This window comes from Periophthalmus magnuspinnatus, chromosome 7 (genome assembly GCF_009829125.3).
Source record: "Periophthalmus magnuspinnatus isolate fPerMag1 chromosome 7, fPerMag1.2.pri, whole genome shotgun sequence".
Taxonomy (NCBI): Eukaryota; Metazoa; Chordata; class Actinopteri; order Gobiiformes; family Gobiidae; genus Periophthalmus; species Periophthalmus magnuspinnatus.
The window spans coordinates 4,328,732-4,354,453 of NC_047132.1; the positions used below are offsets into that span (position 1 = coordinate 4,328,732).

A 25,722-nucleotide genomic window follows, 5' to 3' on the forward strand; every position below is an offset into this window, starting at 1 on the left:
GGTGCTGTAGTTGATGATTGCTTAAACCCAGGTGCATGCTGGGAGCTTGGGGGGTGGAGAGAGCTATGCTAACTGTTGGTACAGAATGCAAATGAGGTGTGAGGGCCGCGGACGTGCCTGGTAGTGGACGTGCCTGGTAGTGGACGTGCCTGGAGCGCTGGGCATGTCCCGGACAGGAATAAACCCCCTGCCATAGAGGTGCGCTTGTTTTAACCACATCCTGGATTCATAGCTGCTAAACACGGCTGTGAGTTTGGGGACTAATCAACACTTAGTTACATTAGTGGTACATAATTCACAAAAAGATTTTAAATTCATCTTGGATCTTATGATTTGAATAGATTATAATTCAGTAAGGAAATGTGTTTTATCATTTTACACCACTTAAATTCATTTCTAGATGCATTTAAACAAACACATTTACTTTTTGGCAAGTATCATTTTGTTATATGTTTTGTATTTTATTTATAAACGACATAGATCCTATTCTTTGTGATTATTTTTTTTTTTATGTGCAAATTTCGAGCCCTTACAAAACACAGAGCTGTTGTTTTTCATATACAGGTCTGCAGATAGAAGACCTCATTTATCCAGTCACACTGACCATTTTCAATGGTGGATGAATGTGAAGAATAATGGTTCATGTTTGTACCGTTCATACTGTGATTGTCTCAGTCAAAATTGAGCTCAAAGCTGAACACATGAGGAGTGAGAGAGGGTGACACCACGTTTACACTAACTGCAGCTCGGGTTCGGTACATACTTTGAGCGTGTTATTGCAGATTGTCTGTTACACCAACTACGACAACTGCAGTGCGTATTTGTCCAAAGGAGTGCAGTTTTGTGAGTTCATATGATAACTGTGTCTGGGTAAAAAGAGACCTCTAGTGGATTCCTTCTTTAGGCTCGCACTTCATACAGACCTGGACTCACACTTCGCTGAGGTCAGTGTAGCAGGGAGCAGAGGTCAGAGGTCAGTGTGGCAGGGAGCAGAGGTCAGAGGGCAGTGAGGAATGCATTGATTTTCTAAGTCTTACAGGACCTGCTCAAGTCTTGTATGGCACCACACTTGCAGTCAGTGTAAATCTGGAGTGAGAGAAGGCAAAAAGAGAGAAGAGAGAGGAAGAGAGAGACTTTATAAACACGCTTTATAAACACGTCTGTCCCTATAGGCCTGTTCACAGTACTTTAGGCATTATGTGGGATCATTTCAGCATTAGTAACATATTTCTCCACATACCTGACTGGGTGAATGGTGCCAAGAAGAAGAGGCAAATCTTCTTAGAATTAGTAATATAACCGTGCACCAGCAGATGGACATCCTGCCTCCTCTTGTTGTATATAAAGATTTAAATAGCCCAGAATAGCTCAGTCTTCTACAGTTTTACTCCCTTTGCTGATTCACTTCCAACCAAAACGAATTTTGCAAATAAGACGTATTACCAAAATTGAATACCATAATTGTATTCAAAATGTGTATGCGCTGCTATAATGTCATGATTCATATAGCTCCTGTGTCAGTTTAAATGTGGAAACAGGAGTCACTCTAGTGGATAATATAATATGTACGCATACAGCTGCACTAACACGGTGGGTACATTAGAATGAAGACATGCGCTTTCAACCTTTCTATCCCTTCATTCCCTTCTCTCTTATTTCCTTCCTCTCTCATCCTCTCTCCTCATTTTCTCCTTCCTCTGTCCCTCCTTCCTCTCTCTTTACACACTCTTAACTCCCCCACCTTTACCCTTCCCCTCTCCTCTCCCTCCCTCTCTCCTTCACTTTCTCTGCCCCTCCCCTCTCCCTCTCTCTTTCTCTTTACACTCTCTCCCCTCCCTCCTTCTCCCTCCCTCTCTCTTTGCTGTAGCCTCATGTTTAGTCACGCTGCCCCTCTCAGACAAACATAGCCCTAATGCTGTAAGCTCTTCGGGTGAACGCAGCCTCGTGTCGCTCTGCCTCACCTCCACTGGACCGTGCTTTTAAAAAAATGCTTTAAAAGATTCATTTTTGTCACCTCTTAAACTATGGACATCATTTTGGATTTTCCGTCTCCTCCATATGGACCGTCCCATCGCTTTACACCACATTTCAGATCTTAATGGATTATTTCACAAGCCTCTGAAATGAATGGAAACGCCAACACAAGATGGTAATGTAATTCACATCCTGGTTTGAAATGACTATGTGTTTGTATGCGTGACAAACTTAAAGATGCATTATGTAACTTTTTGAGCGTGTTCACTACCCGATTTCATGGAGATGTTATTGTTTTGTCTGGAATGTTCCACAGTATGGCATTAAACTTAAACATAAATCTGTCTTGTATTCATTCAATTACAAGTATTTTTATTCCTAAAGAAATACATTGAAAAAAATGCATTCTTTCTAAGCGGGCTTGCCTCTCCACGGATCTGACCTATAACTTGGTTTCATCAGTTAATGCCATACTGTGGAAAATTTTGGGCCATAAAGTTACATTGTACACATTTAAATTAACTTTACATTTGGCTTAAATATTTATTTTTGTTTCTTTTTTTGTCCAACAAATCATTGTATCACACCACAATTTATCTGCATTTTAACTGTCTAATTTTATTTTCAAAAGGCACTACGTAACTGTGACCTTTCATCAGTTATATCATGAGTTAAAGGGCCCATATGATGCTATTTACTGATCCCTGTTATAATGTTTCCTCATCACAAACAGACCTGTAGTTGTGTTTTGTTTCATTCACACATGTTTAACACACAAACCCTGCAGATTTAGGCTGAGTTCTTCTCTCAAACTGAAAACACTCTGTTCCACCTTGTGATGTCATCATGTGGTAATACAGGAAGTGCTTCACAGTGTTTTTAAACTCCACACACCTTCACTAGAATCAATTGGATGATTTCACCTCATCTCTACTGAACAAAATGTTAAAGAAGCTGTTAACATGAAAACTACCTCTGTGTGACATCACAAGGTGGAACAGAGCATTTTGAGCTTTTGGGATGTAGACACACTAATAATAAAATGTTACTCAAACATGTGTGAATGAAACAAAACAAAACTCCAGGTCTGTTTTTGATGAAGTAGCAACATTATGACAGGAATTAAAGCTCACAAGAGTTAAGTTTGTGTAATACAGGACCTTCACCGCAGACCCCTCCTAAGGCACTACATTGTCTTTGGTGATTATTGCTTAAACATGTGTTGATACATAATATACCATTCTAAAAAATCACACAAACAAGTTTAATCAAGGCACAGTTTTTAAAAATAATATATTGCAAATAAACTAAATAATATTATGTCTCCTTGACGTCTGCTCATCCTGAAGTTTAGACCTCTACAAACATATTCTGAAATACATGGGAGTCTTGTGTTAGTTTGTCAGCTCAGACTTCAGTCTTCTCTCAAATGTTTATGCTCCTGGACTTGTATCTTGTTTTAAATAACAGCTTAAGTTGCCTTCCCAAAACTGTCCTCTGCATGTGACTTATCTTTCAGTTAGTTTTGTCAGGAACAGTGGGCTCTGCGGTCTCTTCTCCAGGATCTGTGTCATTTAAAATCTCATAATTACGTATTACTACATAGTCCTAGTGTATATTTGGTCTGGGATTTTAGTCTGGTCCAAGTTTTGTTTGGAGTTTCATCCCATTTGAGTCCCAGTTTTGATCTTACACTTTGTTTATTTGTTTTGCTTATTCAGTAGGATCTCTATTAGCTGAACACGAGGGACCACTAGTCTTCCTGGCGTCCTCTTAAAAATACTGTACGGGATTACATTTCATAAAGACATGTCTTATATAACCATATAAATAGCATCTATTTACAAACCATTAATACCTGACAATTAATATGAAAAAAAACATCAACTCATTTCATAGAAGATGGAAGGAGAGGAGGAGGAATTATAATTTAAACAAAACAATGGCCCACTTTACCACTTTACCTAAACACTACACACCTTCTCATTTATTGTTTTTTTCTTAATGCCAACTACTTTCTATATTGTAGATTCAAACTGAGGGCATTAAATATGACAGCACAATGTATGGAATTATATAGCAAGGAAAAACTCTTACTCTAAATATGTTTTATATTTTAGATTCAGATTCCTCATGGTAGCACTCTTTGCTGCAAACTCTTGGTCTTTTCTTGATGATCTTCATGATGAAGTTTCCTGAAATGGTTTTCACCTCACAGCTGAGCCGTGTCAGGGTTCATTAGTGGAAAGCCAACAGTGCAAAGCAGTGATCAAAGCGAAGGGAAAAGGATATTTTGAAGAATCTAAAATATAAAACTTGTTTGAGTTATTTCACACATTGTTGTGCTATGTTCCATTTGTGTTGATGCCTTTGAACTGACTTCAGACATTACATGAAACAGTGTCTCTGATCTGTTGACTGGTGTGTATTTGGTACATGATGGTCCTCTCTGTGTGTGTATTTGATACATGATGGTCCTCTCTGTGTGTGTATTTGGTACATGATGGTCCTTACATTTCTCTGTGTGTATTTGGTACATGATGGTCCTCTCTGTGTGTGTATTTGGTACATGATGGTCCTTACATTTCTCTGTGTGTGTATTTGGTACATGATGGTCCTCACTGTGTGTGTATTTGGTACATGATGGTCCTCTCTGTGTGTGTATTTGGTACATGATGGTCCTCTCTGTGTGTGTATTTGGTACATGATGGTCCTTACATTTCTCTGTGTGTGTATTTGGTACATGATGGTCCTCTCTGTGTGTGTATTTGGTACATGATGGTCCTTACATTTCTCTGTGTGTGTATTTAGTACATGATGGTCCTCTCTGTGTGTGTATTTGGTACATGATGGTCCTTACATTTCTCTGTGTGTGTATTTGGTACATGATGGTCCTCTCTTTGTGAGTATTTGGTACATGATGGTCCTTACATTTCCCTGTGTGTGTATTTGGTACATGATGGTCCTCTCTCTGTGTGTATTTGGTACATGATGGTCCTCTCTGTGTGTATTTGGTACATGATGGTCCTCTCTGTGTGTCTATTTGGTACATGATGGTCCTTACATTTCTCTGTGTCTGTATTTGGTACATGATGGTCCTCTCTGTGTGTGTATTTGGTACATGATGGTCCTTACATTTCTCTGTGTGTGTATTTGGTACATGATGGTCCTCACTGTGTGTGTATTTGGTACATGATGGTCCTCTCTGTGTGTGTATTTGGTACATGATGGTCCTTACATTTCTCTATGTGTGTATTTGGTACATGATGGTCCTCTCTTTGTGAGTATTTGGTACATGATGGTCCTTACATTTCTCTGTGTGTGTATTTGGTACATGATGGTCCTCTCTCTGTGTGTATTTGGTACATGATGGTCCTCTCTGTGTGTCTATTTGGTACATGATGGTCCTTACATTTCTCTGTGTCTGTCCTCTCTGTGTGTGTATTTGGTACATGATGGTCCTTACATTTCTCTGTGTGTGTATTTGGTACATGATGGTCCTCTCTCTGTGTGTATTTGGTACATGATGGTCCTTACATTTCTCTGTGTGTGTATTTGGTACATGATGGTCCTCTCTGTGTGTGTATTTGGTACATGATGGTCCTTACATTTCTCTGTGTGTGTATTTGGTACATGATGGTCCTCTCTTTGTGAGTATTTGGTACATGATGGTCCTTACATTTCTCTGTGTGTGTATTTGGTACATGATGGTCCTCTCTCTGTGTGTATTTGGTACATGATGGTCCTCTCTGTGTGTATTTGGTACATGATGATCCTCTCTGTGTGTCTATTTGGTACATGATGGTCCTTACATTTCTCTGTGTCTGTATTTGGTACATGTTGGTCCTCTCTGTGTGTGTATTTGGTACATGATGGTCCTTACATTTCTGTGTGTGTGTATTTTGTACATGATGGTCCTCTCTGTGTGTGTATTTGGTACATGATGGTCCTTACATTTCTCTGTGTGTGTATTTGGTACATGATGGTCCTTACATTTCTCTTTGTGTGTATTTTTGTACATGATGGTCCATACATTTCTCTGTGTGTGTATTTGGTACATGATGGTCCATATATTTCCCTTTGTGCGTTGGCGTTGGTGCGTTGTATTCCAGGCATTGCAGGTGAACACTTGGAGCTATAGTGGCATAGCCTGGGTTGAAGTTGGGGCAGACTTGTCGTGCTGTGGAGCTTGTATTTTTGTATTTATATGAGGAGGTCCTGGGTGACTGCAGGGGTAGAGTGTCCTTCTCCAGATCTGTTACACCAAATATGAGCCTGACACACCCATGAGCAGGGACGCAGCTCTGGCTCTGCTTCTTACAGTCAGGGAGATGAAGTTGGGATGTCGACATTTTTGGAATTTATGTATATTGACGATTGATTTTTGTCACCTGCCGCCATATTGGGATGTCAAGTTTATTCAGTTCATCAAAGTTTATTTCATTGCAGATTCAGATTAAAACAATGTTTACATATTACTAGCAATGCCCTGATCTGATACAGGTATCAGATATCAGCACTGATCTGGAAAAGATTGCTGGATCAGAGGTCAACTTCCAAATATCATTTCAGTCAATATCCTGGTTGGACATTTAAATGTATACAATAAGACTATTTACTGGTTGTAGTTGGCTCTGAAAGTCTCATAAAGTTTGAACTTTTGTTTATACAAAGTTCTGTTACTGTTTCTTGATGGATAAATAACAGCTACAGGACACATTTGGATCAAATTTGTCTTATGTTAATTTAAAGAATTTGTGTTTGTGTGTCTGCTATATAGTTATAATCTAAGACACCTGTAAATCATCATGTTATTGTTTGGACATTTGAAATTGCAATATTGATCTAAAATGACTTGCTGTCAAACGAGCAAGTAGCAGATTTTTTTTTTCATTTGTACCAAAATGATTTTTCCTCACAGTAATTGTAACATAACATTTTTATACTGTGACATCCCTAATTGACAAAATATCCATCAGACATGTGCAAAAACATGCCTATTACGTTCTGTTTGAGGTTCTGGTATTGCACATAACTTGAATACTATCTTTATCTTTTTTTCTTTATATATATATATATATTACAGAGTAGAGTAGAAACGTAAATGTTCTTAAGCAGTGAGGTCAGATCAGTGTCACTCATCGTGTAAATAATCATGACAATGTGATGTTTTGGGGGGTTACATCATAAACAACATCCCATAATTCCATCTTCTCAGAAACGACATAAGTGACAGTCTCCATGAAACTGCTGTGCATTCACGACATTGTTACAGAAGCACTCATAGTTTAGCCCCTCATTCAGAAGCTGTGAGGAAACCATGCTAGTGCTGTTAGCTTCTCTTGTTTGGGTCAGAGCTTTGACCCAAAGGAGAGCTAGAGTTACAAAGTATTTCACAAGCATATTGCTGTCTGCTCCTCTGCTCCTGCTTATGTCTGCTATAGAGCTGTAATCTTTGACACCTGTGGATGATTATGTTATTATATTATTGCACATTTTAAATTGCAATATTCATCTAAAACAATTTAATAAAAGAAAAACATCCGGTGAGTTCCACATTAGAAAACTGTGATGTCTAATTGGAGCTGACATCCTTGTAAACATCATCACAAGCTGTCGCCACCTCTGATGAAGAGCTGCACGTCACACTGGCGAGCTGCGGATTTTTTTTCATTTAAATCAAAATGACTACGCAGCACTGCCAAATCCTACACATACACAATCCTACACAAATTAGAGAAGTAAGTAAGCACAGAGCAGTGACCGTATGCCAGTCGTGGTGAAAGCAAGGGTTTTCGGTAATAGAGTGTCTTTAAAATAAGACATTAAAAATTGCTCAGACACATACAAATCACTCCAACTTCAAGAAGATAAATGAGAAGGAAACCCAGCCAGACACAGAGAGAAACATGCTAACTCTACACAGAAAAAAAAAAAAAACAGCAACCATGCTGCGTTGGGCAAGACACTATGTTCACTCAAACTTTGATTGTATGAATACTGTGTAATTGCAGATGGTCGGAGAGGCTGATGGTGCAGATTGAAACTCACATTTCTGTCACTTCATACACCACCTGGCCAAAAAAAAAGGCCAAGGTGAAAATGATGTTTCATGCTCCGTGAACCAGTCTTTCACAATTTGAGCCTGATGAATCCTGGCATTGTAATCTTGGAATATGCCCACGTCATCAGGGAAGAAAAAAAAATCCATTGATGGAATAACCTGGTCATTCAGTATATTCAGGTGTCAGCTGACCTCATTCTTTGAGCACAGGCTGTTGCTGAACCTAGACCTGACCAACTGGAGCAACCCCTTATCAGATCACTACCCTCATCCAGGTGGCAACTCTTTTTTTTGGCCAGGCAGTGTATTTGACCCATTATTGTTGAATCACTATTGTCTGAGGATATGTTATGTGACAAAGCAAAACCACAGGCTCAGACAAGGTTGGAACCGACAAAGTTCTTGTGGTTGGTGATCACAAAACTACAGCACTGTCACCCCAAAATAAAATGGAAGCACACCCATCCTGTTGTGGTTTGTATCCAGCTTAAGGCACTTCATACTGCTGTTGGGTCCTTTTGCAAAGCACTTTCCCCCTACTTGCCAAGGTGAATGTGTCAGTCAGGTTTATCGTGTCGTTAGTGCTACATTTCCATTTATCTCAAAGTGATGAAATATCAGCACATTGTCCAGGGAAACAACAATATAAAACACTGTATTGTATCTTCTGAATGTGAAAAGTCCTCAAAATGTCTTTTATATCAGGAAGCTAAACTCCATGAAGTCAGCCACAGGGCAAATGCAGCTACAGAAGAGAGGAGTGAATGAATAATGTGACTTTTAAGCATGTACCAGTCTGCGCTGAGGTGTCTGCAGTGAGCGGTTTACATGTTGTTACTATTACATAATATTTCCCCAATTTCCCACTCTCAAGTCCTGTTTACCTCTCTCTCTCTCTCTGTGCACCCCCCCCTCTCTATACACCCTTCTTTCTCCTCGCCCTCTCACCCCTTCTCTGTCCTTCTCTCCCTGCCTCTCTCTTTTCTCTCACTCCCCCTTTCTCTCTCAGAACCACCTTCTCTCTCACTCTCCCCCCTTACTATCTCCTTTACCCCCCTACCTCACTCTCTTTCTGCACCCCTCTTACTCTGTCTCCCTCTCCTTCCTCCTCTCATGTTTCTCTCACCCTGCCTCTCTGTTTCTCTCACCTTTCTGTCAACCCCACACCCCCTTCTCTCTCTCACTTCTCTTTCCCTCCCTCTATCCTCCTTTCTGTCACCCCCCCCCCCACCCGCTCCATTGCTCTCTCACCTCCTGGTGTGCCTGCCTGGTCGTCTGTACACAGAGTAGTTTGTATTTCCAGCCTGTGTTCATTTGCACTGGCAGCTCTGGTCCCGGGCTGGGTCTGGGGCAGGGTGAACCTCCATTAGCCTTCCTGTTTTTGGCCAGTCTGAATGTCCCTCTATGGGCACTCGCACAAAGCAGCTTTCATCGCAGCCCTAGAAGTAACACTTGTAGAGTACCTGTGATCACATGGAAATACACTATTGCGGAAACATAAACATGTTATTTTTATTGAAAGGTATTAAAAAAAACTTTCCACCTTGTGACGTCATTAGGTAGTGCTCTGCCGTGTTTTTAAAGTTAATATGCCAACACCAGACTTGAATTAAAATGCATCTCAACTTATGATGGGTTTTGAACATGGTACTAAAAATGTCCAGTTTTATTTTCAAGAAATGCTTGTCCGTTACCAACTTTCTGTACTTTTTCAACATCCACGTCAACGAGCCAATAAGTGCATAGCTATTAACTGCTATTAACCTATTAACAGCAGGTCAGGTGTTCAGGTACAGTACCAGGCCCAACACATGAAGCGTCAGGGTTTCCTGTGTAATCTCCACCAAACTGGCAGTGCAAGCAGGACATCTGCACAGCACTGGCTCTGTGAAAGCCGTTTAAAGTTGACTGTATGCTTATAGACACTTGTAACTGGTCTAGAGTGAAATTAACAGACTCCATAGGCTTCTATTTACCGTCTGCAGACTGACACTAATTATCTTTCTGAACCTGGGCTCAACGATACATGCTTGCCCCAGGAATACACTGTGCTGGTGGCAGTTACGCATAAAAAAAAAAAAATAGGTTGGTTTATTTTCAGAAAAAACACGCACAATGAACTAGTGCAGACACATCCAAAAGATACAGATTTTAGGCGTGTGTAGGACGAAATATGTGTGCAGTCTGTCCTAGGCCATAGGTCCTTGAACCCAGCCCATATCCCTTTTGTCAAACCTGGAGACTTGAGTTTTCTGACTAGACGCAAACAAAAATGATAACTAACTAATAAATAATGAAGTTATTATTAATTACTGGGGAAACACTGCCCCAAAACGATACAGTCACAACATTATAATTACCTACTGCACATGAAGTGAACTCACATCAACACGGTGCATTCAAGAGCCTACCTAACGTGTGGGATCTGCTGACGTGTTTGTAACCACTTAAACACAGGCCACAGCAGCGCCACTTATCCAGCCTAGCTCATAGATAATTGTAGGATTAAGTGTAAAATGCTGATATGGTGAAGATGTTGTTATAAGAAGCTATGTTAAGTTTGAGTGACATGTTTTGTCAGAGTTGTCATCACAACTATATTTTTGTTTGATGGAAAGTAAACAGAAAATAAAAGTAACTAAATGTAAATGTAAAAATGTAGAATAGTTATTAAAGTTGGGTTAATTATCAATGTGATAGAGCCCTTACGTTTAACAATGTTGACATAATGCTAAAATTGAAAACTCAATTTCAACTCATTTATTAGTTGTTTATATTATCATATCTGATCTTAGTTCTGAGTAAGACCATTCTAACACTATTCAGGAATTTTATCCACATCTAGTTTTGATACTAGTTAGTTCTCATTAGTATTTGCTTATTAGTATTAGTATATCTATTTTTTGACAACCCTATACAACATAGGTCTCTTTTTCAGCTATTTTATTACTCCCACAGCACCAAGAGGAATAAATAAAACATGATTTATAGGGAAATTGCACTGCTGTGTAAAAGACAGTGCTTGCTCGGTGTTTTTTTTTTTTTTTTTTTTAGTATAATACTCCCTGCAATTTGCCTGGCAAATCCAAACAGATGTCTCTCTTTTTTATTCAGCTAGATATTAGTCTGGTCCCCACTCCCTCTGTTGTACCTTGAGCTACAATCCTCCACAGCCCTCCAATCAGATGTGTTTATTTCAGTGAAGCTGTCATGATGCCTGTTTTCCCTGTCCTCCTGTGCTCTCTCCCCCTCCCCTGCCTGTCTGTCTGGAGCTGGGCGGAGTTCCAGACTCCTCCCGCACGCACCTGGAGCGCATCAGCGCAATCACCGTCACCTGCTGCTGAGTATATGAGGGCTCGGCAGACTACACTTGGAGCCAGACCGTCCGCGTGTAAACGTGAATGTTCCAGCCTAGTTTGGTATCTTGTTGCTCGCCTGCATGTACTTATTTGGATTTTTGCCACCTTCCAGACTCCTGCCCTCGTTCGTGCCTGCTCCTGCCTCTACGCTCCAGCTCCGGTACAGTCAGCCCTCTGTCTTGCCACCTGTCCTGTCTTGGTCTCCAGCGTGCCGCCTGCTTCCTGCTCTGGGTCCCGCTCTCTGGACTACGCTGACCCTGCCTGTCCTGGTCTCATCCCCGTTCCTGTCTTCGCTCCGGTCCTGGCTTTCCCGTCCCCGTCTTGCACTACGCCCGCCCGGCCTGCCTCCCGCTCCCTGGTTCCTCGTGTGTGTGTTTGCTTGAACTGTTAAAGACTGATATTCACGAACTTGTAAATAAACACTGTTAACTTGCTCTGAGTCTGCATCCCTTGGTCCTAACCCGCACCGTTACGACAGAAGCATGTGAAATGAAGGACCTCATTGGTCATGTATATCATTTGCAAACAAAATGACATCCAAGATGGTTTCCAGTCCCTCGTAATACTTTTTTCCTTCCTTTTCCTCATAAGTGGACATTGACTGTTTTTTTTTGGTTTTTTTTCTTCAAATCCAATGTTTAAAAAAGTTTTTTTTTTTTCAAACAAAATATTGGCCTGTGCTGGAGATTTAAGGCCAATAGCCAAGATCATAAAAAAAATCCAAATAACGGTCAGATATATTGACCAACCGATACAGTTGTCCCTCGTTATATCGCAGATCACCTTCCTCGCATTGTGTTCTGCTTCCTGATTGGCTAAGGGACTGTAGACCATTGTCCATCAGTCTCCTCCGTGCCGTGTCTCCTGTACAGTACAGAATGTGTTCAGACAAATTTACATAAATGTTGGAAGGTGCCAAGGAAGGTTTGAACTTTGAGAGAGTTTAAACAAGAGAGAAATGTGAGAAAATGGTAATGCCTGTGTGAGAAAAGTGTATAAAGAGTGTGGTGAGGGGTTTTACAGCTGCAAAACATACATAATTGTAAAAAATAAAGCTGTCTACTTTGAGGGGTTATTTTTAGAACGTAACACCTGCGATAAACCAGGGACCACTGTATATCGTCTATCTTTGCTCGTATGCAGCTATTTATTTTGACACAGATGGACCATGCGTGTCCTTGATTGGCTAATCCATCTGTTAATCACGCCCATGTGAGCTTGGGGAGATTCAAAAGTAAGACTCATTGTAAAGCATTTAAAAAAGTATGTATTCTGGATCTAAGGCTACACTACAACAGATACAGAGCTGGACTGGATTGGACTGGACTGAGGAGCACTATGTGCTGAGAGTTCATGTATCTGGGTGTCTCCTGCATTAGAACTCCAGCGTCATGCCTCTTCTCTTCTACTCTTAGCTACTTCAATTTATTCTACAACAGTGTTAAATGTTACAATTTATTATGATTAATATTAACAATGATCTTTCTCTGCTCTTCATCCTGTCAGCTCTGTATCACTCAGTGAACGCCCTTTGGACTGTGTAATATACTTTTTTTTAAATTTCGTATGTTCTTTTATACGTAAATATACAAACCTGCTTTCTGTCCTAATCCAGTTTCTTCCAGAAACTCCCGAGATATTCCCCACTGGTGCATACTTCCTATCTCAAAATAGAATGATCAATAATTTAAAGACATGTTGCTTTATAGTGCTAGTACAACCACAACATGTTTCTCTGCATCCTCTGCTCTCCATCCATCCATCCATCCATTTTCTTCCGCTTATCCGGGGCCGGGTCGCGGGGGCAGCAGTCTAAGCAGGGACTCCCAGACTTCCCTCACCCCGGACACGTCCTCCAGCTCCTCCGGTGGGACCCCAAGGCGTTCCCAGGCCAGCCGAGAGACATAGTCCCTCCAGTGTGTCCTGGGTCTTCCCCGGGGCCTCCTCCCGGTGGGACATGCCCAGAACACCTCCCTAGGGAGGCGTCCAGGAGGCATCCTGAGCAGATGCCCGAGCCACCTCAGCTGGTTCCTCTCAACGTGTAGGAGCAGCGGCTCTACTCCGAGCTCCTCCCGTGTGACCGAGCTCCTCACCCTATCCCTAAGGGTGCGCCCGGCCACTCTGCGGAGGAAGCCCATTTCAGCCGCTTGTATCCGCGATCTTGTCCTTTCGGTCATTACCCAAAGCTCATGACCATAGGTGAGGGTAGGAACGTAGATTGACCGGTAAATCGAGAGCTTCGCCTTCCGGCTCAGCTCCTTCTTTACCACAACGGACGGATACAGCGACCGCATCACTGCAGACGCTGCACCGATCCGCCTGTCAATCTCCCGCTCCATCCTTCCCTCACTCGTGAACAAGACCCCGAGATACTTGAACTCCTCCACTTGGGGCAGAGACTCACCACCCACCCGGAGAGAGCAAACCACCTTTTTCCGGTCGAGAACCATGGCCTCGGATTTGGAGGAGCTGATTCTCATCCCAGCCGCTTCACACTCGGCTGCAAACCGCCCCAGTGCCTGCTGCAGGTCCTGGCTCGAAGAAGCCATCAGGACAACATCATCTGCAAACAGCAGAGATGAAATCCTGTGGTTCCCAAACCAGACCCCCTCCGGCCCCTGGCTGCGCCTAGAAATTCTGTCCATAAATATAATGAACAGAACCGGTGACAAAGGGCAGCCCTGGCGGAGTCCAACATGCACCGGGAACAGGTCTGACTTACTGCCGCAATGCGAACACAGCTCCTGCTCCGGTCATACAGGGACCGGACAGCCCTTAGCAAAAGAGCCCCGGACCCCATACTCCCAGAGCACCCCCAAAGGACACCACGAGGGACACGGTCGAATGCCTTCTCCAAATCCACAAAACACATGTGGACTGGTTGGGCAAACTCCCATGAACCCTCGAGGACCCGATGAAGAGTATAGAGCTGGTCCAGTGTTCCACGACCAGGACGAAAACCACACTGCTCCTCCTGAATCCGAGGTTCGACTATCGGTCGGATTCTCCTCTCCAGTACCCTGGAATAGACCTTACCGGGAAGGCTGAGGAGTGTGATTCCCCTGTAATTGGAACACACCCTCCGGTCCCCCTTCTTATACAGAGGGACCACCACCCCGGTCTGCCATTCCACAGGTACTGTCCCCGACTGTCCTCTGCTCTCACAACATCTAAATTTTATGCAACTGGAACTTAGTTAATAACAACAGTTGCTAGCATTTAAGATGATTAGCTGCATAGTGAAGAAAACATGAGCATTTAAACCGAATGTGGTGAAGGTCTGTGGACTTTAATACAGGGGTATTACACTTCTGTGGGCTATTAATCGCTAACATATAACCTATTTACATATTAAGTTTCAGTTCAGTTTTTGTCGATCTGAGCGCAGCCTGCCTTTGCTCTCCGCACTCACAGTGTAGTTGTATCATACTTTTGTATATTTAGGGAAAATGGCTGTGGAGTCGCATGGGGGACGTAGGTTTATGGTGTGAGCATGGGACAGAATCATACTGCTAACCCTGAGGACGGCCTGGGAGAGTCTGCTAGATTACTCAAGCATGCAGGGACGTCATCTAAAACCTCTTCAACGTCAACATGTTACAACATGGTAGAAAGCCACAACAAATTGGTTTTGCATAATACTCTCTCTTTAAAAACATGGAGGAGCTTCAGGAATTACAACAATTTGACATGCAAAAACAAAAGTCCATTTATGTTTAAGTGAGGAGACAATACAGTGGGGCAAAAAATTATTTAGTCAGTCACCAATTGTGCAAGTTCTCCCACTTAAAAGATGAGAGAGGCCCGTAATTTTCATCATAGGTTCACTTCAACTATGAGACAGAATGGAGGGAAATAATCCAGGAAATCACATTGTAGGATTTTTAATGAATTAATTGGTAAATTCCTTTGTAAAATAGGTATTTGGTCACCTACAAACAAGCAAGATTTGTGGCTCTCATAGATCTGAAAATTCTTCTTTAAGAGGTTCCTCTGTCCTCCACTTGCAACAGTGTGTGAAAACCTTGTGGAGACTTACAGAAAACAACCTCTGTCATTGCCAACAAAGGGTATATATCAAAGTATTGAGATGAACTTTTGTTATATACCGAATTCTTTAAAAATCAGACAATGTGATTTTCTGGATTCTTTCCCTCTCTTCTGTCTCTCATAGTTGAAGTGAACCTATGATGAAAATTACAGGCTTCTCTCTTTTTAAGTGGGAGAACTTTTAGTGGCTGATTAAATACTTTTTTGACGCACTGTATGTTTTAACATGTGGAGGTTCTTAAATATATATTTAAAAATGTGGAAAAATGATTTCAATGTATGAGTGATGCTACTTAATTAAATGCATTACTAAAGTCCAGCATTATGATGACCACATGATATGGATGGATTAGTTAAGGAAAATAACTACCCCTTATATCCACAGATGTACTTGGTTAATCAATTATCATGATTATTCTGGTGACAATATAATCTTAATAATTAGGAAAAAATTAGAAGCAAAATTACCTCATCTTAATTGAAGCTACACTCAAAAGTGCTACTCATCTGTCTGTTTATATCAAATTAACTTGACTTTATCATTTTTAAAGTTTTCTTTGATAAAGCCAGCTAAGGGGAATACTGTTAGACAATGTGAATGTAATTAGTTATAGTGTCAATAATTGTTACTTAAATATATAGTAACTTAAGTAACTGGTAAATGGTGTTTCTAAATGTGATGTCGTGACATCATTACTTTGCCTTTGACACTAGGGGTTGTGGGGAGGAGATGGAGAGGCTGAGGACGCTGGTCTGCTGCTGCGACTATGGCTTGGAGCAACTGAAATGGCAGGGGACAGAGAGTGCATTTATATGAATAGCTTGACAGGTGAGAGGTGTGATTGTCTGACAGTGACAGGTGACAGGGGTAAAACCATTCTCTGTGGCTGAATTGACAGCTCTTTACACAGCACCTGTTGTGTTCTCACTGTGTGGGCAGCCTCATAAACGACTGCTGTACTGTCGTGGAATCTGGTGTAGTAGCACTAGAGAAGTAGCTCTCGTCCTGTTAACAGATTTAACTGCCTGTAAAAACACTTGGGGAACCTACAGTGGTCCATGAATGCTTCTGTGTGTTGTGTTAAACCCATTTACCATATAGTTCAGGTATTTCTTTTGCTTACATAACATATTTAGATCACACACCTTTTATTGATTTGAAAATGTGTACAGTTGTCCCTCACTATATCACAGTTCACCTTTCACGGCCTCTCTGTTTCGCAGATTTTATTTGTACAATTTTGCATGCTTTTTTTACAGAGTATGAATGTGCATTGTGATCCTGATTGGCTAAGGGACAGTAGACCATTGTGTTCTGCATCCTGATTGGCTAAGGGACTGCAGACCATTGTCCATCAGTCTCCTCTGTGCCATGTCTCCTGTACAGTACAGAATGTGTTCAGACAAATTTACATAAATTTACATAAACTTCAGTGTGACTCTGAAGTGCTGTATGTTTGGAAGTTTTCTCCCCCTACAAAATGCACAAGTCCATTTATGTTTAAGTGAGGAGACAATATGGTAATAAATATATATTTAAAAATGTAACAAAATGATTTCAGTGTCTCACTGATTCTACTTAATTAAATGCATTACCAAAGTGCAGCATTATGATTACCACATGATAAGGCTGGATTAGTTAAGGAAAATAGCTACCTCTTATGTCCACAGATGTACTTGGTTAATCGATTATGATGATTATTCTTGTGACAATATAATCATAATAACTAAAATAAAAAATAGAAGCAAAATTACCTCATTTTAATTAAAGCTACACTGTAAAGATGTAGAGATAGAGGTTTTTGGACTCACCTCTACATCCTGTATTTTTGTACTTTTCTTCTGCACTATACATGTTATAAAACTGTGGTATATATGTACCACAGGTACTACCCCACAAAACCAAGTCTTAAAAGTTAGAAAACCATGAATATCATGTGCACACTCAACCAGGTCATTCCATCTGTCATTTATCACTTACTATAAATACCCTTAAAATAAATGCACAATACGATTACACTGTTAATATCGGGATCTCGTTTGGACAGGATGGGGCTTGACGTGTGGTATGCGCTCAGACTATTTATGTTTTGTGTCTCCCTGTGCGAGACATCCTATCCTTCGAAATGTGAGCGTGTTTATTTCCGACACTGTTTATACTGAGCTGTGTGAATCTGCATCAAGCCCGGTCCTCCGTGGCCAGGCCCATTCAGCACATGCCTCCCCCTGGACACAGCTCGTAAACGGGTTAGCAGAAACAATTTGGCCCCCTGTGAGACTGGGGAGATGGGCAGTGTCTGGGAAGTGCTCCGGAGCAGGTGAATATGGGGACTCTGTACTAATTCTGCTGATGGATACAGGCTGAATTGAAGTTCCAGAGCCATGCGTAACTATAAGAAAACAATTTAATGTAGAGGGCCCCCACATTCACTACTAGGGGCCCCTACTCAAGTCAAATTCCAAGTCTTTTATAAGCAGAATTTTAAGATTTTTGCTTAATTTGAACATATTTAATTCATATTGGACTCAGCAGATAATGCTTACACACATTAAAGGTGCACTTTTCCATTGGGGAATCCTCCACCTGCTCAGCTCTGACCTGTAACTTGGCCTGGTGGGGTCACCTGCTGGTCTCCATGGGAATAGGTCAGTTTATTTCTGGAATATTTGAGGCAAATCTATAATGGTGACAGACTGTCCACCAGAAAAGTCAAATTTTTATTTTACCTGCAAGTCCCATTGAGATTTAGAATCTCTTTTACAAGAGAAATCTGGCCAAGGCATCAGCAAACACAATCAATACAACACAGAAAAATAACAAAATATGACATTATAAAAAACTATTTTTATCTCTCAAGAAAAACATACACATCACATCTCGGTCATCACACTTTTTACAGTTAAATTATTATTATTCCAAGATCCAAGATTTTTACAACTCTGTAAGGCGCTGAGGCACATAGTGGACCTTTTAAAACAGTTCAGATGTCATTTATCTATTTTAAAAATAAGTTGTTTAATATTTTTTATAGGCTGTTGTATATATCTAAGAATTTGTAGTACCTAAATAGTAGTTTAGCAAACAAGGGCTACAGTCCTCCAATATGCTAGAAACAGCCCTGTCAAGGCGTGTGATACAAAAGGCCAAATGTATGCTCCATGAATCATCTGCAGTGCTGCTCAGACACCTCCCCCATATCTGTGCAACTGTTAAGAACTGAGGCAATGGTTCATGTCAATGCAATGTTGTTTATGCAAATAACTCCATATTAAAGACACAGTAGCTTGTACTGGACTGTTTTAAAAAAGGTATTATGATCACAGCTGAACCTTGGTTCCCAGTGCCTTAACCTGTATACAGAGGACACAGACAAGTTTTTCATGTGAAAGCTCAGAACCTCACTGAGCTGCAGAGGCTGCACTAGCACTCATTCATGATTGGCTGCAGGTGCTGTGGTGACGATGTAGATCTGAGCGAGTCCTAGCATTGGCACTCCAAATGAGAGACTTGTTGGAGGCTAATTTTGCTTTCTGATCTTAATATTTTGAGAACAAAACACCATCCATCCATCCATCCATCCATCTTCTTCCGCTTTATCCGGGGCCGGGTCGCGGGGGCAGCAGTCTAAGCAGGGACTCCCAGACTTCCCTCACCCCGGACACGTCCTCCAGCTCCTCCGGTGGGACCCCAAGGCGTTCCCAGGCCAGCCGAGAGACATAGTCCCTCCAGCATGTCCTGGGTCTTCCCCGGGGCCTCCTCCCGGTGGGACATGCCCAGAACACCTCCCTAGGGAGGCGTCCAGGAGGCATCCTGAGCAGATGCCCGAGCCACCTCAGCTGGTTCCTCTCAACGTGTAGGAGCAGTGGCTCTACTCCGAGCTCCTCCCGTGTGACCGCGCTCCTCACCCTATCCCTAAGGGTGCGCCCGGCCACTCTGCGGAGGAAGCCCATTTCAGCCGCTTGTATCCGCGATCTTGTCCTTTCGGTCATGACCCAGAGCTCATGACCATAGGTGAGGGTAGGAACGTAGATTGACCAGTAAATCGAGAGCTTCGCCTTCCGGCTCAGCTCCTTCTTTACCACAACGGACCGATACAGCGACCGCATCACTGCAGACGCTGCACCGATCCGCCTGTCAATCTCCCGCTCCATCCTTCCCTCACTCGTGAACAAAACAAAACACCAATAACTAATAATTATGTCCAATGCTTTTGTAACTGAGAATGAATCAGCTTTACAGTTGTCACCATTAAGACCTATATTTGATTTGAGTGCTGATACTTTTGACATTGGGGAAAGCAAAGAAATGGAGAGATAAAGAGTGCAGGCCTGAGTCACTGTCCCTGGAGGAAGCTCTTGTTGATGTGAGTGAAACAGACATGAGTGGATTAGCCTCATGGAAAATACATGTGAATATACAAGATATTGTCAGTGTAAGGAAAGATGTAAGGGTCTGAGAGAGAACTGTCTGACTGTCTATTATGATGTTTGTTTGTTTTTTGTTTGTTTTTTTGCCAGTTACCGGTAATGCGAGTTTGTAACTTTTTTGGAGGGGGGAGCATACACAAATACCGTGACCAGGCTTGCCTTTCCATATATCTGTAACTTGTCGCCTGCTTGTCTCCTTGGTGATAGATTCATTTAAATTCATACTAAATTCAAGGCAATAACATCTATAAACAGACAAGAAGGAGTGAACCCTCCACCAGTAAATGTGCTGCTTCCACTCAGAAAGAAGAAGAAGAATAAATAATAACAATATATCCAGTATCAGTATCTGCTGATGTTGATATAGATTCTTAGATACAGATATTTGACAGATATTTTTTGTTGCTGCCCCATTCTCTGTGTGGCTTTTTTGAGCAGACTAATGAGTGAATCTGGATGAAGAAGAGTGTTATAAGTAATTATTTTATATCCCAGGTAAATATATTTTGCAATTATTTTTTTTTTTTACAAAAGTGAAGAGTTAATTTGAAATCTTCAACTTAAGATAAAACTGTGGGTCTTGCAGTAGATTTTAAAAACGTATGTTTTGGCAAATATCGGTTATCGATCACAGCAGCAAACCAAATATCAAATATCGGTACTGGCTAAAAATAAAATCATATCAGCCCACAGCTACTCTAAATGTAGTGTCTTCTTATTTATTTGTGCAAAATATTGCCTGAAGTGAAACACATTTTGGTCTTTTCTTTGTATTATAAATATGACAGCTGCCCTCTGCGCACCATTTGACTTGTTATAAATACAGGAATTATGGTATGTTTTTAAAGTCAGATAATGTTTTGAAATTCTGCATATGGCATAGTAACTAAGATTCTTGTAGAAAGAGGATATGTAAAGTAGTTGGTCTGTCTCTGTTCTCTGTGGCCTTCTCAGAGCTAAATACAGTGTAGCCTAAAGTCAGGAGCTCAGGTCAAAGGTCATAGCTGTTGAAATGTTTTAAGGTTCAACACGAGGTTTTACTGCCATTGCTATAACTGTTAAATACTTCACATACATTCTGTGTAGGTCATCCTATGTACACTTTTGGTACATTTTGTCTACAGTCCCTGACAAAAGTCTTGTCACTTATCCATTTTGTAGAAACAAAAGCTTATAACCTGACTTTAAATTAATCGATTGGTCTTAGAAATGTCTCATATGAAAGCTAAAACCCTCCCAAATTATGCTCAATATACTAAAATAAATTTGCTTCACTGAAGAAAGATTGATCATTTAATGAACACAGAAAGGTCAGATTTTGGCAAGACAAAAGTTTTGTCGCCTACAGAAAATTGAACAAATAATTTACTTCAAATACAAAAATATGTTGCATAACGTCAGTGAATTAAGTAGAGGTGCTGTGAAATCCATATTTAATATCTTATATGACTTCCATGAGCTTGAAGGACTGCATCCATGCGGTTCGACAATGATTCATACAATTTGTTGATGAAGTCATCAGGAATAGCAAAGAAAGCAGTCTTACATGCCTCCCAGAGTTCATCAAGATTCTTTGGTTTTGCCTTCCATGCTTCCTCTTTCATTCTACCCCAGACATGCTCAATGATGTTCATGTCTGGTGACTGGGCTGGCCAGTCCAGGAGCACCTTGATCTTCTTCGCCTTGAGGAACTTTGATGTAGAGATAGAAGTATGCGATGGAGCACCATCCTGCTTCAAAATTTGACGACTTTTACGGTTGGGAACGTAAGAGGTAGCTAATACTTCTTGATATCAGAATCAGAATCAGAAATCAGAATCACTTTTATTGATCCCCGAAGGGAAATTCTCTTAGTTACAAGATGCCACAACCACGGGATAGAATTTAAGAATAAGAATAAAAAGTCATTTAAATAATAAAATTTGTGCAATAAGAATAAAGTGTCATGCAATAAGAATAAAGTGTCAGTGTTAAACAAAATAAATAAATAGATCATCTCACAAAATCACACACTATTTACATCTATGTACAAAGTGGAATATTGGAGTATTGAAGTGTTTGGTTACAGAACGGAGTTTAACAGTTTGATGGCGACAGGCAGGAAAGATTTCCTGTGTCTCTCAGTGGAGCAGCGTGGCAGTAACAGTCTGTGGCTGAACGAGCTCTTCAGATTGGCCAGCACCTCGTGGAGGGGGTGGAGGGGAGAGTCCAGAATAGTCCTGACTTTGGTCAACATCCTCCTGTCCGACACAACAGTCAGAGAGTCCAGCTCCTCCCCCACAACATGACCAGCCTTCCTGATGATCTTATTGAGTCTATTAGTGTCCCTCACGCGCAGACTGCTGCCCCAGCAGACCACAGCGTACATGATGGCACTGGCCACCATAGACTCATAGAACATCCTGAGCATCGTCCTGCAGATGTCAAAGGACCTCAGCCTCCTCAGGAAATAGAGGCGGCTCTGGCCCTTCTTATAGACTGCGTCCACGTTTCTGCTCCAGTCCAGTTTATTGTCCAAGTACACTCCCAAGTACTTGTACTCCTCCACCACGTCCACACTGACCCCATGGATGGAGATGGGAGTCACAGCCGCTTTGGTCCTCCTCAGGTCCACCACCAGTTCTTTTTTCTTGGTCACGTTGAGTTGAAGGTAGTTCTTCTCACTCCACGTGACAAAGTTGTCCACAACAGTCCTATACTCCCTCTCGTCACCACCGCTGATGCATCCCACCACTGCAGAGTCATCAGAAAACTTCTGAAGGTGGCAAGTCTCACTGCAGTAGCTGAAGTCCGTGGTGTAGAGAGTGAAGAGGAAGGGAGAGAGGACTGTCCCTTGTGGAGCCCCGGTGTTGCTGACCACTCTGTCTGACACACAGCCCTGTAAGCGTACATACTGTGGTCTTCCAGTGAGATAGTCCACAATCCAGGACACCAGGGAGTCCTCCACCTGCAACACCGCCAGCTTCTCAGCCAGCAGAGCCGGCCTGATGGTGTCAAAGGCACTGGAGAAGTCAAAAAACATGACCCTCACAGTGGCAGCCGGTGTGTCCAGGTGGGGGTAGACTCTGTGGAGTAGGGTCAACATGGCGTCATCTACTCCGAGATGGGGCTGGTAGGCGAACTGGAGGGGGTCCTGCAGATATTGGACCCTGGGCCTCAGCTGCTCCAAGACGAGTCGTTCCAGAGTCTTCATGATGTGGGAGGTCAGTGCCACAGGCCTATAGTCCTTGGGGTCGCTGGGGTGCGGCGTCTTCGGGACAGGGACGAGGCACGATGTCTTCCACAGCAGGGGGACTCTCTGAAGACTCAGGCTCAGGTTGAAGATCAGGTGCAGGACACCACTTAGCTGAGGGGCACAGTTCTTTAAGACCCTGGGACTCACTCCATCAGGCCCTGGAGCTTTGCCAGCCCTGAGTCTCAGCAGCTGTCTCTTCACCTGCTCTTCAGTGACAGTCAGTGTGGAGGTGTCAGGAGGGGGAGGGGTGGAGCTGTCGGAGGTGTGAGCAGAGTCTTCCCCTGGAGATGGACGGGGGAGGGGGGTGGGGGAGGCTACTGGCTGGAGATGGTAATTGCCTGCCAGTTCAAAGCGATTAAAGAAGATGTTGAACTCATTGGCTAAGTTCACATCCCCCTCAACGCCTCTCCCTCTGGTCGGCTTGTGTCCTGTGATGGCTCTCATGCCGCTCCAGACTTCCCTGATGTTATTCTGTCGGAGTCTCCCCTCCAGCTTCCTCCCATGTCTCTGTTTGGCCTTCCTCAGCTTCACCTTCAGTTCCTTCTGAGCAGACCGGGCCTCCTCCTTGTCGCCAGCTCTGTAGGCCCTCCTCTTCCTGATTAGTATGGTTTTAATGTCCTTGGTTATCCACGGCTTGTTGTTTGGATAACATTTCACAGTTCTTGCTGGGACTATTGAGTCCTCACAGAAGTTGATGTAGCTGGTGATGCAGTCGTTCAGCCCGTCCAGGTCTTCTCCATGTGGCTCCGTTAGTACAGCCCAATCAGTCTCCTCAAAACAGCACTGTAGCATCTCCATGCCCTCATCCGTCCATCTCCTCACAGTCCTTGTTGTTGGGGGGAGGCGCTTCACCAGAGGGAGGTAAGCTGCTTTGAGGTGAACCAGAATGTGATCAGACCCCCCCAATGGGGGCAGTGGTGTGGCCAGGTATGCATTCCTGACATTAGCATAACAAAGGTCTAATGTCCTTTCCTCCCTGGTGGGACAGTTCACAAACTGGTGAAAATGGGAGAGAGTCTTGTCCAAACTAACATGGTTGAAGTCCCCAGAAATCACAATGAGAGCAGTAGGGTGAACCGTCTGTATCCGGGCCACAACTGCGTGAATGGCGTCACAGGCGCTGCGAGGGTTGGCTGAGGGGGGTGTGTAGACTCCAACAAAAACAACATGAGAGAACTCTCTCGGCAAATAATAGGGACGTAGTCCAACAGTGCATAGTTCCACATCAGGGCTGCAGATCCGTTCCTTTACGGTGATGTGGTTAGGACTGCACCAGCGGTGGTTGACGAGTAGAGCGAGGCCTCCCCCGCGGCTCTTACCGGTGCTGGCGCGGTCTCTGTCTGCCCTGACTGTAGAGAAGCCCGCGATGGTCACGTTGTCATCTGGGACGTCTTCATGCAGCCATGTCTCCGTAAAACACATCAGGCTGCACTCTCGATATTCCCTCTGACTCTGGGCTAGCGCTGTGAGTTCGTCCATCTTATTTGCGAGTGACCTCACGTTACCCATCACGATGGAGGGGAGACTCGGCTTGTACTTCTGTCTCTGTTGTTTTGCTGCAATCCTCCTCCGTCGTAGCTTTTTACTCCCTCTGCAGCCCCTGTGCGCTCGTCTTCTGCAGAACTCGGGGATAGCATGCCGGCTCTCGGTGTTTACAGCTGCTCCATTGTTTAGGCTGATCAGCTGATCTCGTGTGTACTGGAGACGCATGGCGACTTTTAAAGTTCCAGCAACTTGTAAAGGAGCTATCAAAAGTCGCCAAAACCCACCAATATGTGTTCAATATGGTTACCAATCAAGTGTCCAAAAGTGGGTAACAAGTAAAAACGTAAAACAATAGAAAGTAAGAAAAAAGCAAAGAAGTGGTCGGAGCGATCGTAACAGGCAGCACACGGCTCGCGCATGCGCACTCCGTGTGCTGCATATTTTAGGCTATTGATATTGCCTTCCACCCTGCAAATGTCTCGCACACCCCCATACTGGATGTAACCCCAGACCATGATTTTTCCACCACCAAACTTAACTGTTTTCTGGGTGAATCTTGGATCCATGCGGGCTCCAGTCGGTCTCCTGCAATATTTGCGGTGGCTGTGATGTAATTCAACTGAGGATTCATCTGAGAAATCCACCTTCTGCCACTTTTCCAGTGTCCATCCTTTTAGCAGGCTGTGGGCCTTGGCAAATGCCACACGTTTTTTTAATTGCCGTTTGTTTAGTGCTGGTTTCTGTGCACTGATTTGACCATGGAGGCCATTTCGAGACAGAATTTTACAAACTGTTCTGGTTGACACAGGGACTTGAGGTGACCAGGCCTGGTGGAGCTCTGCTGCAGTGGAAAAGGGGCTGGCCTTGGATTTTCGAATCAACAAACGGTCCTCCCGAGCAGTTATCTTGCGGGGTCTGCCAGACCTGGGCTTGTCAAAAACATCTGCAGTCTTTTCAGATCTTTTTCTTATTCTTTGTACTTGACGCTGAGACACATTGAAGGTGTCAGCCACCTCAGCAGTGGATCTGGTCTTCAGCCTCTTGGTAATTAATGCTTTGGTCTCAGGGTGGATCTTAGGCATGTTGTCAGAGGTCAAGTTGCAGTTGATGTGAAGGTCTGGTGTGCT

General features: G+C 42.8%; 1 protein-coding gene across 1 annotated transcript in view; it reads left to right on the forward strand.

Moving 5' to 3' along the window:
* Positions 1-2,070: 2,070 nt before the first annotated feature.
* LOC117373860 (uncharacterized) overlaps positions 2,071-25,722 on the forward strand; it is a 54,246-nt gene continuing 30,594 nt past the window's right edge. The window contains exon 1 of the mRNA XM_055223196.1: positions 2,071-2,149. Within this exon, the coding sequence (XP_055079171.1) occupies positions 2,147-2,149 (3 nt within the window). The 5' untranslated portion in view covers positions 2,071-2,146. The remainder of the gene's footprint in view (positions 2,150-25,722) is intronic.